The sequence below is a fragment of the Callospermophilus lateralis genome, chromosome 5 (assembly GCF_048772815.1).
Source record: "Callospermophilus lateralis isolate mCalLat2 chromosome 5, mCalLat2.hap1, whole genome shotgun sequence".
In the NCBI taxonomy this organism is placed as follows: Eukaryota; Metazoa; Chordata; class Mammalia; order Rodentia; family Sciuridae; genus Callospermophilus; species Callospermophilus lateralis.
In genome coordinates this window covers 43246906-43263123 of record NC_135309.1, presented here as the reverse complement: position 1 = coordinate 43263123, position 16218 = coordinate 43246906, and the positions used below count along the sequence as shown (strand labels likewise).

Here is a 16218-nt window from a genome sequence, read left to right as displayed (position 1 = left end):
TTCTTCTCTTTCCAGTGCCAGAACAACTCTCTGGGCTGAAGTAACAGGCTTCCTGGACCCTCAGCTCCCTAGGGACAGCCGGGAGAACCTGAAGCCAAGGCAACCTTCAGGGCTGCACTCGGTGTGGCATCCTTGTGCTGTCTCTACATCAGGACTATCTTATTTAGACTCCCCTCAGCCCTCTGCTGGGGATGCTGTGCTCCCTGATCCACAAGATATCCATACCCTAGGATCATCTTCCAGGGTTAAGGTGTCTTCCTGCCTCTTTTCCACCTCCACAGAATCAGGAGTAGCAGAGACCCAGGCACTTCACCCGTTGTTTTCCTAATGAGAGAAAAAGGGTTACATCTCCCATAAGCCAAATTCCACTGTCATTCAGGAAGCCATATCCAACCATCTTCTCCCACCTTGGCTGATCTCTAAAACATGCTCTATGCATGAGAAAGCAGTGCTGGCATGGACTTGGGACCTAGCCCAGGCTGTGTCTCTAGAGTGTTAGGCAGGAATATGAGTACAGAGCTGGCTTTGTCTAGTACCTGCCAGTGGGAGAGCAGATAACTAGTAGCTACTTAGCTACTTAGTCCTGGCCCAGAAGGGTATTCTGCAGCAGGGGTCCTAAGATCCTCAGAAACTATCCCTCACATGCCAGAACCCCAGCCCAGGACTAGGGTTCTTTGCCTCCCACCCCCCAATAGGGTCTTAACCTTCTTCTTCTGCTCGATGTGATCCAGGGAATCTATTCAGCATTTTCAGCCTAAGGAACAAAAATAGGAGACCATTGTTCTTACCTCCACAGGGACCCAGAGTCCGTGTAGGTCGGGCGTGCACTGTTCTCACTGTGATCCTGCTCTTTTATTCTTTCTCAGCCCTGCCTAGGTCAAGCTTCTTCAGGGCATCCTGAGGCCCCAACTGCCAGCTGAAGGTCTACAGTTTTTCCTCCCACGTGTCCTGCCCACCTGCCCTGACCCCTCCCTGCTCCTGCCATCCTGGACCAACCAAACGCTGAATGGATGCTGTGCTGTGCTAGAGTCCCTCAGGACCTCGGCAGAGCCGCTTCCTGGTGCTATGCAGCCTCCACACTCAGAACCTGGGGACTGGGCTGGCCTGTGCTGTGGGCCAGGGGCTGATGGTACTGCTGGCCCAACACTGCTCTCTTTGTGTTCAGTTTTTTGTTTTTGTTTTTATTTTATTTTTTTTCAATTCTTTACTTTTGATACTGTGAAGATCTTTCATGCTGAAAGATAAAGCAACATTTGGACACAGAGTTGATGTGAATGGTGATTTGCTGGTCTTGGTGGGGGGTGGGGTGACAAATATACTCAGAAGCATGGGATCACCTTAGTCACTAATCCATTGTCAGCAGTTTGTCCTGGTTTCTATTAAATTTCCTTAGAATTCTTTTTTTTTTTTTTTTTAAAGAGAGAAGGGGAGAGAGAGAGAGAGAATTTTAATATTTATTTTTTAGTTTTCGGTGGACACAACATCTTTGTTTGTATGTGGTGCTGAGGATCGAACCCGGGCCTCACACATGCCAGGCGAGCGCGCTACCGCTTGAGCCACATCCCCAGCCCTCCTTAGAATTCTTCAAAACAATCCTAAATGGAACAGTTAATCCATTTTACAGTTGAAGAAAGTGACTCCACTGAACTCTGACCAAGCAGGACTGAGCAAAGGCCTATGTAACTGTGGGGTCGGTGCCCTTGCCTCCTGTTGGAGAGACTTTGGTATGTGAGTTGGAAGCAGCCCTCCCAGCTGTATGTCTCAGCTTGCCCCTTGACAAGATGGGTGATCTGCAAGTTAGATGTGGTCTTTCTGCATGCAAAGGTCTAGGAAAGATCATGGGCCTCTACGGACAGTGCCCAATAGCCTGGTAAGTTACAGATTCCTTACGCTGCCTTAATTTAGTCAGGGAAAGTTGAGGGTAAAATGATTTTTTATAAATTAGATCTGATTTCCTAGAGGGAATGGGACATGTAGTCTAAGATAATGAACCAGTCTGTAAAGTCAAGCAAACTGTCTCGTCCCCCAAATGGACGGAGGTGTTTTGGAAATTCAGATTTAAATATGTATATCCTAAAATGACTGTCATTTATATGTCCAAGTTCCCTGTCTCCAAAGTAGTTTTCGTTACTAAAGCCAACTCTTAACTTGAGCTTATGTGGGGTGTTCTGTGTCTAGAGGAGAGTTCTATAACTGGCAAGAAGGCTTATGGAGCTTTATAAACAGGACCAGAAATCACAACCTCCCCTCCCCACCCCCAGGTTGAGCCCCACCATGATATGTGTGAATGTGTTTTCTAAAGAAGGGAAACAGCATTTGACCACAGGCAAGCAATTCCTGGTCCCTATTTGTTCCAGTCTCTGAGGAAGTGTGAACACTTCCTTATGAAACCTTTCTCATATATTTATTTGTGTTCCTCTTCCTGCCATTCTTGCACCAAGCTCCTGCCTTATAAAGTTAAATTAGCATAGCTGTCCAAAATGTGGCTCCATCATGCCAAAAAATGAAGACCTGATCAAGTAGTCCGTTTGCTTACAGAGAAAAGCTTATGTGAGTGGCATTCAGGGTCTTTTGTGCCTGGATGCCTGATGCTTAGCACTCATCCCAGCCATGCAGTCTCTGGTTAGGTTTACTACCTGTAGGATTCCCAACATTTTTTTTCTCATCTTTCCCTCTTCCCCAATTATCTTCCTTCATAAATTCCTATTAATCCCACATCTCAGATGAGAAGCCATTTGTCCTGCCTTTTTTCCAAACATGGTTTGTTTTCTGTCTTCTCAACTAATCCACAAAACATCTCACATGCCAAGTGTATTGTCTTGTTCATCCTTTATATGCTTCAGCACTATGCACAGTGCCCAGCATTTACTCCTATTAAACATGAATGAAGGAAACCATGTTATTCCTCTTTACTAGTCCCCAGTGAAATTGAATTTATAACTTAACAGTCACTGCCCTGCATCATCTGGGCCCAGTATCCTTTTCCTACCATATCCCTGGCTACCCTGGCCTCTCACCAGCCATGGTGATCTCTTTATTCCCTGAAGAATGTATGTACTTGCACATCACCAGATCTTTACTCCTGCTGTACTCTTGCTCAGGAAGCCTCTATTTTCCACTCCCTGCAAGGAGATTCCCACACTTCCCTGGAAACTCAAATCCAGTGTTTGCTCGAAGTCTTCTAGGTGGTCACTCTGATCTCTATTATAGGATTTACAACAATCATTTACATATGTACAGGGCCTCAATTAAAAAACACTGTCATCAGGATTTTATTTATCCCTCATCACTACTGCGTGATCTCATAGATGAAACCAGTCAGAGCGGTTGTGGGTGTTCGGGGTCATTTATTCATCAAGCCCCACCCTGCTCCTGCGGAGACAGTAGCAGGATCCCAGCTTGCCAGATCCGGGAACCCCGGGTCACTAGAGGGCTTAATGTTCGCTGGCCGCGGCGTAAAGCATGGTGTCATGCTTTAGGTCTGGCTAGGTACCTGGCAGGCTGCCCTTCTCCCTTCCGGATCAGTCTCCACTGGGAGTCTTCTTCTGGATGCTCCAAATCCTCCAGCGTCCTACACGTCGTACCTGATGTCTTAGGCCCTGGCAACAGTGGCGTAGCCACTCACAGCCCCGCACCCACCTCATGAGGAAATTTGTCCCTCTGCGCGATCCGGATCTCCAAGATGGTTGCTAGGCGCCGACGTTCGCTTCTTCTCATCGGATTGGATCTCGCTCAAAGATGAGGCGTGGTTTTGCCGTGGCGCGCATGCGTGCGACAAAGAATGGAGGAGTCGGAACCCGAGCGGAAGGTGGGAACGAGGCTGGGGCCCACGCGGGTGGGGAGCGGGAGTGAAGGTGGGGGCGATGCGGAGTTCGGGTCTAATTCGCTTGTATCTGTAGCGCGCCCGCCCGGACGACGCGACCGCAGGAGGAAGCCGCTCCGAGGATGAGGATGAGGACGATGAGGATTACGTACCCTATGTGCCGCTGCGACAGCGCCGACAACTTCTGGTGAGGGATCGGGGTCGGAGGAGGAATGGGGGCGTGACCACCGGGTTTCATTGGGATTGGAGGAGGCGCTGGCCTTCCCCAAGTTCCGAGATGATCTGAGAACTAAGTTTCTGTACACGGGAGCGTAGCCCCGAGGCAAAGGAAGGACTGGCGACCTGGCCGGAGGAGTAAGGCAGTCTGCGCCTCCAGGCACAGGTCCCACACTCAAAAGCCCGGATCCTGATGCAGTCTCCCCGGGGACCATGCTACCCTCGCCCCGAGACAGACAGACAGACACACACACACACACACACACACACACACACCACTTTGGACTTGACTCTGAGAGACACTGGTGAAACCACAGCTCCAGAAACTGCTGCAGCGAAGACGCAAGGGAGCTGCAGAGGAAGAGCAGCAGGACAGCAGCAGTGAGCCCCGAGGAGATGAGGACGACATCCCTTTGGGCCCTCAGTCCAACGTCAGCCTCCTGGATCAGCATCAGCACCTCAAAGAGAAGGCTGAAGGTGGATTGGGCAACACTGCCTGGACAGGGAGGAGGTACAAACCAAGCTTAGTGCCTTATTTTGTTGTCTCACATCTTCGGGTTCTTTTCTCAGCCCGCAAGGAATCTGCCAAGGAGAAGCAACTAAAGGAAGAAGAGAAGATTCTGGAGAGTGTGGCTGAAGGCCGAGGTAGGGTTTAGCTAGGACAATAAGGAGGTGGATTGAACCATCTCCCTACAACCCCAGGCATTTAATATCTCATAGGATCTGGCCTCTGGGAAACAGGAGCCAGCCCTGAGTTATGTTTGTTTTCTCAGCCTTGATGTCAGTGAAGGAGATGGCCAAGGGCATTACATATGATGACCCAATCAAAACCAGGTATGTCTTTCCAGACTGTTCAGTTGCCCTTACTTAGGATGGTGTGTGGCTGAGACTAGCAGTGACACCCCAAGCCCAGCTGTTCCAAGGCCTCTGTTGAACCCTACCACCCACCCACAGTTGGACACCACCCCGTTATGTCCTGAGCATGTCTGAAGAGCGGCATGAACGAGTTCGGAAGAAGTACCACATCCTGGTGGAGGGAGATGGTATCCCACCACCCATCAAGAGCTTTAAGGAAATGAAGTTTCCTGCAGGTATCTGGGAACAGAGAGGAAATGCTACATTTTTCTAATCGAGTCTTGGTGAGGTGTGCCTTAGCCTCCACTGAGCTCAGCATTGTCAATGTTGAGTCCAGACAATAAGAATGGAGAGATTTAAAAAAGGGATATCCTTAGGCTTGTTTTTCAACTGTCCCAACTATTCTCTGTCTTCTGTAACAGAGTCTCACTGGGAAACTGCTATTGGGTTTAGATAGCTGTGGGTGTGAATACTGGCTCCAGCAAGCCCATTGGCACTGGACAAGTCTCTCTTCCTTTCTCTCCCTGAGCCTGTTTCATCACTTGCAGCTTGTGGGGTAGTGCTGATCTTACAGACTCTAGGACTCTGATAAAGCACTTGCTGTTTCCCACAGCCATCCTGCGAGGCCTAAAGAAAAAAGGCATTCTCCACCCAACACCTATTCAGATCCAAGGTATCCCTACCATGTGAGTATGGACCATGGACTTGGGGTCCCTGAGGAAAGCAGTGACAGGGAGAAGCAATAACCAAGTGTCTGACTGGAGAAGTAGTTGCTGTTTCCTGCTGGACCTGGCCCTCAGGCTATCTTCTCCTACAGTCTTTCGGGCCGGGACATGATTGGCATTGCCTTCACGGGGTCAGGCAAGACGTTGGTGTTCACTCTGCCCGTCATCATGTTCTGTCTGGAACAAGAGAAGCGGTTGCCTTTCTCTAAGCGTGAGGGGCCCTATGGACTCATCATCTGCCCCTCGGTAAGATGGGCTGGACTGGAGGGCAGGGTAGAGACTGGGATCACCTGGTGCCAGCTTTATCTTTGTGCCTACAGCGGGAACTGGCCCGGCAAACCCATGGCATCCTGGAATATTACTGCCGACTGCTGCAGGAGGACAGCTCACCTCTCCTGCGCTGTGCTCTCTGCATTGGGGGAATGTCTGTCAAAGAGCAGATGGAAACCATCCGACAGTATGTACAGGCACCCTTGCCCCACAAAGTCCCCAGAGAAACTTAATTTAGCCATTTTGCAGATACTCACAGAAATCTCCTGTTGGGGCCCAGCTCTTAAGGACCCTAAAGTCTAGGGGGAGGTGGATTGAGGTGAGACAGAGACATATGGCCAGGTACTGTGGGAACACAGTAAATGGAATGGCCTAGGCATCTTGAAGGTAGGAGGTCAGAAAAAGCTCTGCAGGAATGGTGATATTTGAATTTTGAAGAGAGGCAGTTCAAGCAGAAAACACAGAAGTAGGGATCAGGGGTGTCCAGAAAAGTCAGGGTTGTTCATTGCAGTCAACCAAGGAGGCTGGGGCACTAGATCAAGGATAGATCAGAGTGGCATGCCCTTTCCACACAGTTCAGACCGCATAGACGTTGCCAGATGCCATGGACCAAGCCTTGGGGTCACTGATGGGCCAGACCCCATTCCTATTTCTGAGGCATTTTCAGTCTTGGGGAAGATGCAGGCGCAGAAAAGATGAAGTCAGTACTGGGCAAGTGAGCCAAGCAAGGCCTCCAAGGGGGCTGCAGGAGCCTGGGATAAAGCCTCTGCAGGGTTTCAGTATAGCTTTCCTGGGGCTAGGAGAGTGACCTGAGAAAAGGAGGAAGGTGTCTCATGCCAAGGTCGCAAGAAAGCTGTAAGCCCTTTATTTTATTTTTATGTGGTGCTGAGGATCGAACCCAGTGCCTCGCGTGTACTAGGCGAGCACTCCACCACTGAGCCACAACCCCAGCCCCTGCAGGCCCATCTTATATGCCGTATGTATAGGGCAGAATATGGAGAGTAACAAGGAGAGGACAGGGGATGAGAGACAGGAGAGAAATCCTAGAGCAGAACAGAGGTAGGATGCCATCTCTAGGTAGGTGATAGGCAAGTAGCCCCAACCTCAGGGTCTCTCCTTGGTTCTCAGTGGTGTACATATGATGGTGGCCACCCCTGGACGCCTCATGGATTTACTACAGAAGAAGATGGTCAGCCTAGACATCTGTCGCTACCTGGCCTTGGATGAGGCTGACCGCATGATTGACATGGGTTTTGAGGGCGACATCCGCACCATCTTTTCCTACTTCAAGGTACCTCCCCCTACCTTTCCAGGAATTCCTGTACTGCCCCTCCCCCCGCCGCCCCATGCATACCACATTCAATTATGGAGGGCCCTGAGCCTCTGCACTGCCCCCATCTTCTGCTCCTACTTCAAGGGGGCCATATCCCAGCTGCTTAGTATCCCCAGAACCTATCCCCTACACATCTTGGCGCATCCCCACCAGCCCTGCATGCTTCAGCCCCAGCCTCCACCCTTCCTCAGGGCCAGCGGCAGACTCTACTCTTCAGTGCTACCATGCCAAAGAAGATTCAGAACTTTGCCAAGAGTGCCCTAGTAAAGCCTGTTACCATCAATGTGGGGCGTGCTGGGGCCGCCAGCCTGGATGTCATTCAGGTGAGCAGGCATTCTTGGTGAACAGTCTCTCACCTGTGAGGACTGCATCTGGTGAAACTGATTGGAAAAAGGGGTTCACTTCATGTTAATTGGAACCCCTTGCTCTTAGGGGTTCTGGCTCTTGGTGGCAAGAGGCATCTGGGTATCTCCTGGCTCAGATTAGAAACCCAGCCTTCTGTGGCAGGGTCGTGGCCAGTGACCCTAACCTTGAGATCACCTGACCTGGCCTCTTTCTGGCAGGAGGTGGAATACGTGAAGGAAGAGGCCAAGATGGTATACCTGCTTGAGTGCCTGCAGAAGACACCCCCTCCTGTGAGTGCAGCCAGTCCAGGCTAGTGCCAGAGTCCCAGGACAAAGAAGAGGGTAGTAGGGACTGCATGCTGGGGTAAAGTTGGAGGAACACCCTGTGACTAGCGTTGGCCTTCCTGCATAGGTGCTCATCTTTGCAGAGAAGAAGGCCGATGTGGACGCCATCCATGAGTATCTGCTGCTCAAGGGGGTTGAGGCTGTTGCCATCCATGGGGGCAAAGGTCAGGACAGTGCATGCATTAGCGTGAACCCTGATGCTATAGCAACCCTTCACCTATCCCTTCCCCTGCCTGACCTGCCTGCTTCCAAAACTCCCACCGTAACTCTGATAGCTGCTGCCTGATCCTCCCTAGACCAGGAGGAACGGACCAAAGCCATTGAGGCATTCCGGGAGGGCAAGAAGGATGTCCTGGTGGCCACAGATGTGGCCTCCAAAGGCCTGGACTTCCCTGCTATCCAGCACGTCATCAATTACGACATGCCTGAGGAAATCGAGAACTACGGTGGGGAACTTCAGGGACCAGGGGTGTGGGGTAGACAGAAGGACCAGGCCAGGTCCCCGCCCTGGTGCAGTGAGCTAGAGGCTCTGTCCTTCTCTTTTCAGTGCACCGAATTGGCCGCACAGGGCGCTCAGGAAACACAGGCATTGCTACAACCTTCATTAACAAGGCCTGTGGTGAGTCTGTCAGCAGAACCAACTCAGCTGTCCCCCAGGTCCTGCACCTGTGGCTGCCCAGGTTCTGACTGTGGGACCCAGAGTAGGGCTTGATGGTTCTTCTTTCTCCCTAGATGAGTCAGTGCTGATGGATCTCAAGGCCCTGCTGCTAGAGGCCAAACAGAAGGTGCCACCTGTACTACAAGTGCTGCACCCCGGGGACGAGTCCATGCTGGACATTGGAGGTAAATGCTGAGCAGGCGCAAGTTCTCTGGGGTTGGGGGCAGAACACCACAAAACAAATCCATACTAGATATTGGTGGACTGGGGGGACCTAATTGGGAGAGGGGAAAAGGTCCAGGGCCTGGATGTTGACCCTGTGACTTTGCTAACCCTGCCCCACCCCTCCAGGAGAACGTGGTTGTGCCTTCTGTGGGGGCCTGGGCCATCGGATCACTGACTGCCCCAAACTTGAGGCCATGCAGACCAAGCAGGTCAGCAACATTGGCCGCAAGGACTACCTGGCCCACAGCTCCATGGACTTCTGAGCCGTCTGTCTTCCCTTCTTATCTCCAAGAGGCCTCAGTTCCAGGACTCAGCCACCCTGTGTGCACACAGACACCAGCCCCGTGGACAAGAAGCCAGCATCTTGGCCCAGCTGGCCTGGGCTGTTCCTTGTACCCCAGCCACCCCAAAATTACTATTTTTGTTCTCTTTCCCTTCAGCTGTCATTAAAGCACAAGCCCCCTCTCTCAGCCCCAGCCCTGCCTCTGTGTCTCTGCCATCAGCCCTCTGAATCCTGGACAGCCCTTGCCTTCTAGCCTCCAGCAGCCCTCCTACTCCCCCTCCCAGCACCTACCCTCATGTTGGCTATGGAAGGAAATGCCAGTCAGTGTCCCTCCTGTGTGCTCAGAGGTGTGGGGACTATGAATCACAGAGGGGCCAAGGGGAAACAGCTAAGCCTCTGGTCCCCCTGGCTGGCTGGCTTAACTGTCAGCCTCTCTCTTCCTGTCAATTTATGTTGCTCTGGGGGCTTCTGGAACCCCTTGGCAGGCTGCTTCCTGCCTTTGCCCCTGCCTGCCTGTGCGTATTCCCTGTCAGAAATACTCAGTTCCATTCACCAAGGAGGCAGCAGATACCACAGGACTGCCAATCAGGCCACAAGCACCCTATGGGGGCTGCAAGGACCCAGACAAGCCTGGCAGAAACCTGCCTGGAAAGCCCACAGGAAGGCAGGAGATTCATATGCAAGTAAAGGTTGGTCTCCATCATAAGACTGCCAACAGATCAACCAGGATTTTCATATCTAGCAAGAAGAGGGCGGAGGAACAGTACAGCAGTGGCTGTGTATTGCACAGTTCCTCTGCCAGGAACTTCGTGAGCAAGGCCACATGCTTATTCCAGCAGGACAGTGCTTGCTCAACCCTGTTTGTTGCTTTGTGTGTGGCCTCCAACAAGTTACTTAATATTTTTGAGCCTTGATTTCATAATTTTTGAAATTGCGATGAGAATGCAAAGGATGTGGTGTTTGAGGCTCCTAAAGCTCAGGGCTATCTGGACCACAGTGGGCACAGAACCAGGTACTAGAAGGCCCTAGAAGATCTATTCTGGCCAAATGTGACCCCCAAAGAGCATTCTTCAGTGTGGTTACAGCATTCTTTCTGAAGGTTGCTTTGAATGACATGGGACTGTCCCTAGAATTCTGATGCACACACAACCCAATACTAGTCTCCAGCAAGGCAAGGCAAAAATAAAAAGCCAGGCACCTGACAGGAAGCAAAGCTTTAAAAGAGCATGTGACCTCCCTGGGGAGCCCACTGGGGGCCTACCCCCACACTCACATGGTTAGGACCTGTTAGGGGTGTGGATCCCATGAGGACTGGCTGCCTGATAGGAGGGCTGCTGTGCTCTCAAGACTAGTGACCAGGCAAGGCCGCCAAGAGGAGGAGGCAGAGCCTACTGCCCCAAGCAGCACAGTGGTGAGGGGTTCCCTGGAGGGGTTGGTCTGTGGGGAAATGAGGCTCAGGGGAAGTGAAGGCCAGAACACACAAGCCCCTGAGTGCTGGGGAAGAGGAAAAGCAGAGTTGGTGTGGGTTGGTGGAGAGTCAGGTGGGCCCAGGTGGAGCAAGGGCTATGAAGATGGGGAGTCAATGAAAATTAGAAATATTCCAGACAGAAGTAGAGAGGACAGGGTGAGACAGTCTCAGGCAAACCTAATGGTACAAACCAGGACTTGGTGGAGGGCCAGGAGTTCACCAGTCTGGTGAGAAGAAGGTCCCAGGCTAGGAGCAGACTGTGCAGCACCGGGTCCCAAGCTGCACAGCTGGCCCGATGGGGGAAGCATTGGAGCTCATGACTCAGGACAGCCAGGCTGTGGTCAGTTGCTCATACCCAGCTGACCCAGATGCCAGCATAGGGGTCACTTGCTCTCAGGTGGCCTGAGGCTCTCGAAGGCAGAAATAGACACCTTGAGCTGGCCAGAACCCCTAAGAAGAACGTACTGCCCCTCAATCCCTTAACTGAGGACGACTCCCCTCCCCCATGCCTGCAGCTGCCTCTCTGGACCAAGGGAGGGGGAAGTGGCCAGAAGGGGAAGTGTGAGGAGTTCCCCTCCAGCCTTTCACCAGTCTCCTCAGGTCTTCGGAACAGAAGGCCTCGGGCCCAATCGTGGCCATGGAGCCCGTGGAGACTCCCGTCAAGGATGGCGTTCTCTACCAGCAGCACATCAAGTTTGGCAAGGTGGGGACCCCTGGCTGCCAGATTGCTGCCCAGGACTAGCGGTAGGCAGAGAAAGGGGCCTCTGCCCCAGCCCTGGATAACCCACCTGGACCTGGGAAAACTGGGAAGGGAGTCAGGATGGGAGATGGAACCCAGAATTTCTTTTTCTTGCAGCATTAGGAATTGAGCCCAGAGGCACTCAGCCACTGAACTACACCCCTAGCCCTTTTTTATTTTATTTTTATTTTGAGATAGGGTCTCACTAAGTTTCAGAGGCTGGCCTCAGATTAACTATCCTCCTGCCTCAGCCTCCTGAGTCACTGGGATTACAGACATACCCTATGGTGTGTGGCTGGAATCCAGGAATTGGGGAGCAGAATAAAGTCTTGTTGTCTGCCTGAGAAGGTTGAGGCTGAACAGGCTTTTGAAACCCTGTCTTATTTTAGAGATGGAGTCACCAAGATGAGGGAAGGGTCTAAGAATCAAAACCTCTAGGCAAGGCAGAGCCAAGCAGCCTTCTGACCCATCTAATAGTGAACTGTTACCTATGGAAAGGGCCAGGGGCTGAGCTGAAGGAGCCCCTGGAGGTAGAGCCACGCCCTGCAGTCAGGGCTGGGCCCCAGCTCTTCAGTGGGCCTGGCCCTTTACCCCACAACTCAGCTGCAGCTGCTGCTCAGGCAGATAAGTAGTCTGTTTCCTTTGTTAGAAGTTATTTGCATGTTTCCTTCCTAGCCATCATGAGGCTCTGGCCTCCCAGCTTCACCCCAATGTCTTTTTTCTCTTTCTTTGTGTGTATATGTGGGGGTGGGGGGGTGACAGGTGGGCAACTAACATAATAGCAGTGTGCCCAAGACACTAGATACTCTACAGACATAGTCCAGTAAAAGACCAGCCTCACATTCTCACAGCCTCTTGAGAGACAAAGACACTGGGGCTATGGAGGTCACAGGAAAGGGCATGGTGGATTTGAACCCAGGGCTGACTGAACCCAAATACAGACTTTTTCCCCTGCCTGGCCCAGCCCTGGCAAGGTCTCCTTCCCTAGCACCTGAAGACTTGTGGGAGGGAGAGGCGAGACTGGGTAGACAGGAACAGTTGCTGGGTAGCTTGTGCTGAGCCGAGTGGTAAGAAGAATCTGCCACCTAAGAGTCTCTTCCCCAACCCTCTCTCCCACAGAAGTCCTGGCGGAAAGTGTGGGCTCTGCTGTATGCAGGAGGCCCATCAGGCGTGGCTCGGCTAGAGAGCTGGGACATTCGGGATGGTGGCTTGGGGCCAGCAGGGGACAGATCTGCAGGGCCTGGCCGGAGGGGGGAGCGGAGGATCATCCGCTTGGCTGACTGTGTGTCTGTGCTGCCCGCTGATGGTGAGAGCTGTCCCCGGGACACTGGTGCTTTCCTGCTCACTACCACCGAACGAAGCCACCTGCTGGCTGCACAGCACCGCCAGTCCTGGATGAACCCCATCTGCCAGCTGGCCTTCCCTGTGAGTACAGGATGGGCGGGCGAGCGGGCGGGGCAGTCCAAAGGCCGGCTGGTGGGGAACCACATCACCCTGTGCTTGCTTATCTCCTTTCTCAGTTTACATCCTGTCACTCGATAAGCATTGCCAAGCAACTGCAAGGCTGGGAAACAGCCCAGAAACCCATAGAAGGAATCTCCGATGTCTGTGCCAGTTTAGAGAAAATGAAACACTGGGATGGAACTGGAATAAATGAAGGAACTTTAGGCAGAATGGTCAAGGAAGGCCTCTCTGAAGAGACAGTGGGCCTGATTCTTCAATAACAAATAAAAGCCCACCAGGCAAAGGCCAGAGGAAAGGCCAGGCAAATACAGTAACATGAGGAGTGTTGTGAATGAGGGGGCAGTATGGGCAAAGGTCCACGGGCAAGAAAAAGTGGTGTGTTCACCACAAAAGGGACAGAGAGAAGACTGTGTGGCTGAAGGTAGAGATCAGGAGGAGCGCAGAGGTAGAGAGGTTGGAAAGCTCACTGGGAGCCAGCTGAAGCCACTTTGGGCTATGTGTGGGATTTGGGATTTGTGTCTGAATCAGAGAAGCCTTTGGAGGGTTTAAGCCAGACACTGATGTTTGTAAAGATTAGCTTTTTCAACTGATCTTGATGGACCAGAACAAAATGTCTGGTGATTCCTCAAAAAGTTAGTTATGATGCCAGGCATAGTGACACATGCAGGAGGCTAAAGGATCTCAAGTTCAAGGCCAGCCTCAGCAACTTACACCCTAAGCAACTTAGCAAGATAATCTCAAAATAAAAAACAAAAAGGACTGGAGATGTGGCTCAGTGGTTAAGCACCCCTGAGTTCAATTCCTGGTACCAAAAAAAAAAAAAAAAAGTCAGTCATGAAGTTATCATATGACACAGCAACTCTACTGCTCAATATATATCCAAGAGAACTGAAACAGCTATTCAAACAAAACTTACACATGGATGTTCTTGTCAGTATTATTCACAGTTGCCAAAAACAACCCAAATGGCCATTCCCTGATGAATGAATAAACAAAACATGTTCTATCCATATAATGGAATATTATTTAGCCATAAAAAATGAATAACATGCTACAACAGGAATGAGAATTGAACACATTAAAGAAGCCAGACACAAAGACCACATATTGTATGATTCCATTTACACGAGAGGTCTAGACTAGGCCAATCTGTGGAACAGAAAGTAGATTGGTGGTTGCCAGGAATTATGAAAGAGAGAAATGGGGAGTGACTGCTAATGAGTAAAGGGTTTCCATTTGGGGTGATGAAAAAGTTCTGGAATTAGGTAGTGGTGATGGCTGCACAATCTTGTAAATATAATAAAAACCACTGCATTGTGTGCTTTAAAATAGCTAAAATGGGAATTTTATATTCCATGTATTTTGTTACATTTTTACCTTTTTTAAAGGAACAGGATTAAACAGACAAGTGAGGAAGCAGTTGCATCTGACCCTAGCCATTCTCCCATGGGCCAAAGTGGTCATGGTGGAGGTGCCAAGAGTCAAAAAGAACATGAGGACCTGCTAAAGAACTGGATGTGGGATGAGGGATAGGAAGGGTCAACAGCCACTGGTTGATTCGCTCTTGTATGCTGCCCCTGAGGCTCTTACCTGTCACTGCTCCAAGCTATTAGAGACACCTACAAGCCAATCAAATCCAAGGCCAAGCTCAGGGGCTATGGGGGACATCTTCTTGTTTGCACAGTGATTTATAGCTGTCAGACACCTATAAGCACAGCTCCCCCTTCCCCAGCTCAGCACCCTCAAGAGAGAGCCCAGTGGGGACTGCCGCCCTATCATACAGGTAGGGAAATAGCCTCAGAGGGGTATCTAGAGTCAGGCAGTTTATCAAGGGCACAACTGGGACTATCACCTGGGGCCCCAGATACCCTTGCTTGTAGCAAAATCCAGGGGTGTGGACCCCTTGGGAGGGGTGGGGAAGAGAAGCAGGTAGACTCTAACCTCTGACTTGAGCCCACTCCCCAGGGCACAGGGGAATGCTCCTCAGGACCAGGAGAAGCTGAGTCGCCCAAGAGGGGCCTCGTCCCCATGGAGGAAAATTCCATCTACTCTTCCTGGCAGGGAGGTGAGTCACGGGAGGCCCTAGGGCAACCTCAGCCCCTCCCACCCAGGATCTTTGGGGGACTGACAGGGTACCCTCCTGCCTGCCTACAGCGAGTGAGTTTCCAGTGGTGGTGCAGAGGACTGAGGCTGCTGTCCGCTGCCAGCTAAAGGGACCCTACCTCCTGGTGCTGGGCCAAGACACCATCCAGTTGAGGGGAACTGCCAGCCCCCAGGTCCTCTACAGCTGGCCCTACCACTTCCTGCGCAAGTTTGGCTCTGACAAGGTGAGGTGCTGGGTAGCTTCCCCACTTCCGCAGGTCCCTACAGGGAAGGGCTGTAGGCGGTCAGCAGGCTGACCCCTCAGCCCCTGACCCCTACCCATGTCCCTGTATCTAGGGCGTGTTCTCCTTTGAGGCTGGCCGCCGCTGTGACTCAGGCGAGGGCCTCTTTGCCTTTAGCAGCCCACGTGCCCCTGACATGTGTGGGTCTGTGGCTGCTGCCATCGCCCGCCAACGGGAACTGCTGCCAGAACGGGCTGTTGCCAGGCCTTGCCCCCTGCCTCGCGCCACCTCCCTTCCCTCCTTGGACCCCCCTGGGGAGCTTCAGGAGGTGTCACCAGGGGCTGATCTGCCCACCTGCAGAAGGGCACCTGTGGTCGATCCCGGGCCCCAAAGCCTACCATTACTACTGGGCCCTGCGCCTGAGGAGCCGGTGTCCGATCTCTACGCCTCCGTGTGCAAGCGTGCCAGTGGACCCCCAGCCACCATCGAGCACCTCTATGAGAACGTGTGCCTGCTGGAGGCCAGTCCTGGACTGCCCAATGGGGGCCCTGAGCTCCAAGAGAGCCTTTCTGGCGGCCACAGCCCCGTAGCCAGCCCCATCTATCACAATAGCGAGGACCTGAGCTGGTCTGGCCCCACCCATGACAGCAACCTTGAGGCTCAGTACCGGCGACTGCTAGAGCTGGAGCTTGATGAGGCAGGTGGCACCAGCCGCTCCGGCAGTCAGGCAGGCTTCAAGGCCAAGCTGGTGACACTGCTGGGTCGAGAGCGGAGGAAGGGTCCTACTCACTGTGACTGACCCTGAAGACCTGGGCAGTGACGGCAGGATAGAGGTGCTCCTGGGACAGGAGGGTGGGCAAACTCCTGTCTACTCTGGCTTGCAGGAGCAAAGTAGGCAGCCTGGGAAGGATCCACACCCTGCCCTGTGTGTCCCCCAGTGTACAGTGTACAGATTAACCAATAAAGTACCAGCTACCCCTCAGTTTTGCCTGTGGCCCACACTCCATACCACCTCACTTCAGCCCCTGGCAGTGGCACTTGAGGGTCCCCATGAACATAAAGACCCTCACATTCATTGCACCAAACACCAATGTCCTGTCCTCCAGGGACACAAATGTCCTAGACCTGACTTCAGCTACCAGTGGG

At 52.2% G+C, this 16218-nt stretch overlaps 3 protein-coding genes across 11 annotated transcripts in view; all 3 read left to right on the top strand.

Moving 5' to 3' along the window:
- The window catches only part of Fam193b (family with sequence similarity 193 member B), a 31717-nt gene extending 30453 nt beyond the window's left edge, over positions 1-1264 (top strand). For all 9 annotated transcript variants that reach the window (XM_076856625.2, XM_076856623.2, XM_076856624.2 and 6 more), the window contains one exon: positions 867-1264. The gene's annotated coding sequence lies outside the window, so the exon portion shown is untranslated. The remainder of the gene's footprint in view (positions 1-866) is intronic.
- A 2497-nt stretch (positions 1265-3761) lies between these two features.
- On the top strand, positions 3762-9263 carry Ddx41 (DEAD-box helicase 41). The gene is made up of 17 exons (XM_076855850.1): positions 3762-3808; positions 3900-4010; positions 4357-4516; positions 4610-4684; positions 4813-4873; positions 4994-5130; positions 5508-5580; positions 5712-5865; positions 5940-6076; positions 7018-7180; positions 7414-7545; positions 7786-7857; positions 7979-8075; positions 8208-8357; positions 8459-8530; positions 8644-8754; positions 8921-9263. Exons 1-17 carry the CDS (start codon positions 3782-3784, stop codon positions 9055-9057), a joined length of 1869 nt encoding a protein of 622 aa, XP_076711965.1. The 5' UTR covers positions 3762-3781; the 3' UTR covers positions 9058-9263.
- Positions 9264-10453: 1190 nt separating this feature from the next.
- Dok3 (docking protein 3) lies at positions 10454-16017 on the top strand. Its single transcript, XM_076855849.2, has 6 exons — positions 10454-10485; positions 11061-11248; positions 12404-12709; positions 14714-14813; positions 14903-15075; positions 15188-16017. The coding sequence occupies exons 2-6, from the start codon at positions 11183-11185 to the stop codon at positions 15869-15871; spliced, it is 1329 nt and encodes a 442-aa protein (XP_076711964.2). The 5' UTR covers positions 10454-10485; positions 11061-11182; the 3' UTR covers positions 15872-16017.
- Positions 16018-16218: the final 201 nt, after the last annotated feature.

Coding starts and splice junctions, on each gene's coding strand:
- Dok3 (XM_076855849.2), top strand. CDS start 11,183: ATGGAGCCCGTGGAGACTCCCGTCAAGGATGGCGTTCTCTACCAGCAG. Junction 12,710..14,713: donor TCTGCCAGCTGGCCTTCCCT/GTGAGTACAGGA, acceptor CCCACTCCCCAG/GGCACAGGGGAATGCTCCTC. Junction 14,814..14,902: donor CTACTCTTCCTGGCAGGGAG/GTGAGTCACGGG, acceptor GCCTGCCTACAG/CGAGTGAGTTTCCAGTGGTG.
- Ddx41 (XM_076855850.1), top strand. CDS start 3,782: ATGGAGGAGTCGGAACCCGAGCGGAAG. Junction 5,581..5,711: donor ATCCAAGGTATCCCTACCAT/GTGAGTATGGAC, acceptor CTTCTCCTACAG/TCTTTCGGGCCGGGACATGA. Junction 8,531..8,643: donor CTTCATTAACAAGGCCTGTG/GTGAGTCTGTCA, acceptor CTTTCTCCCTAG/ATGAGTCAGTGCTGATGGAT.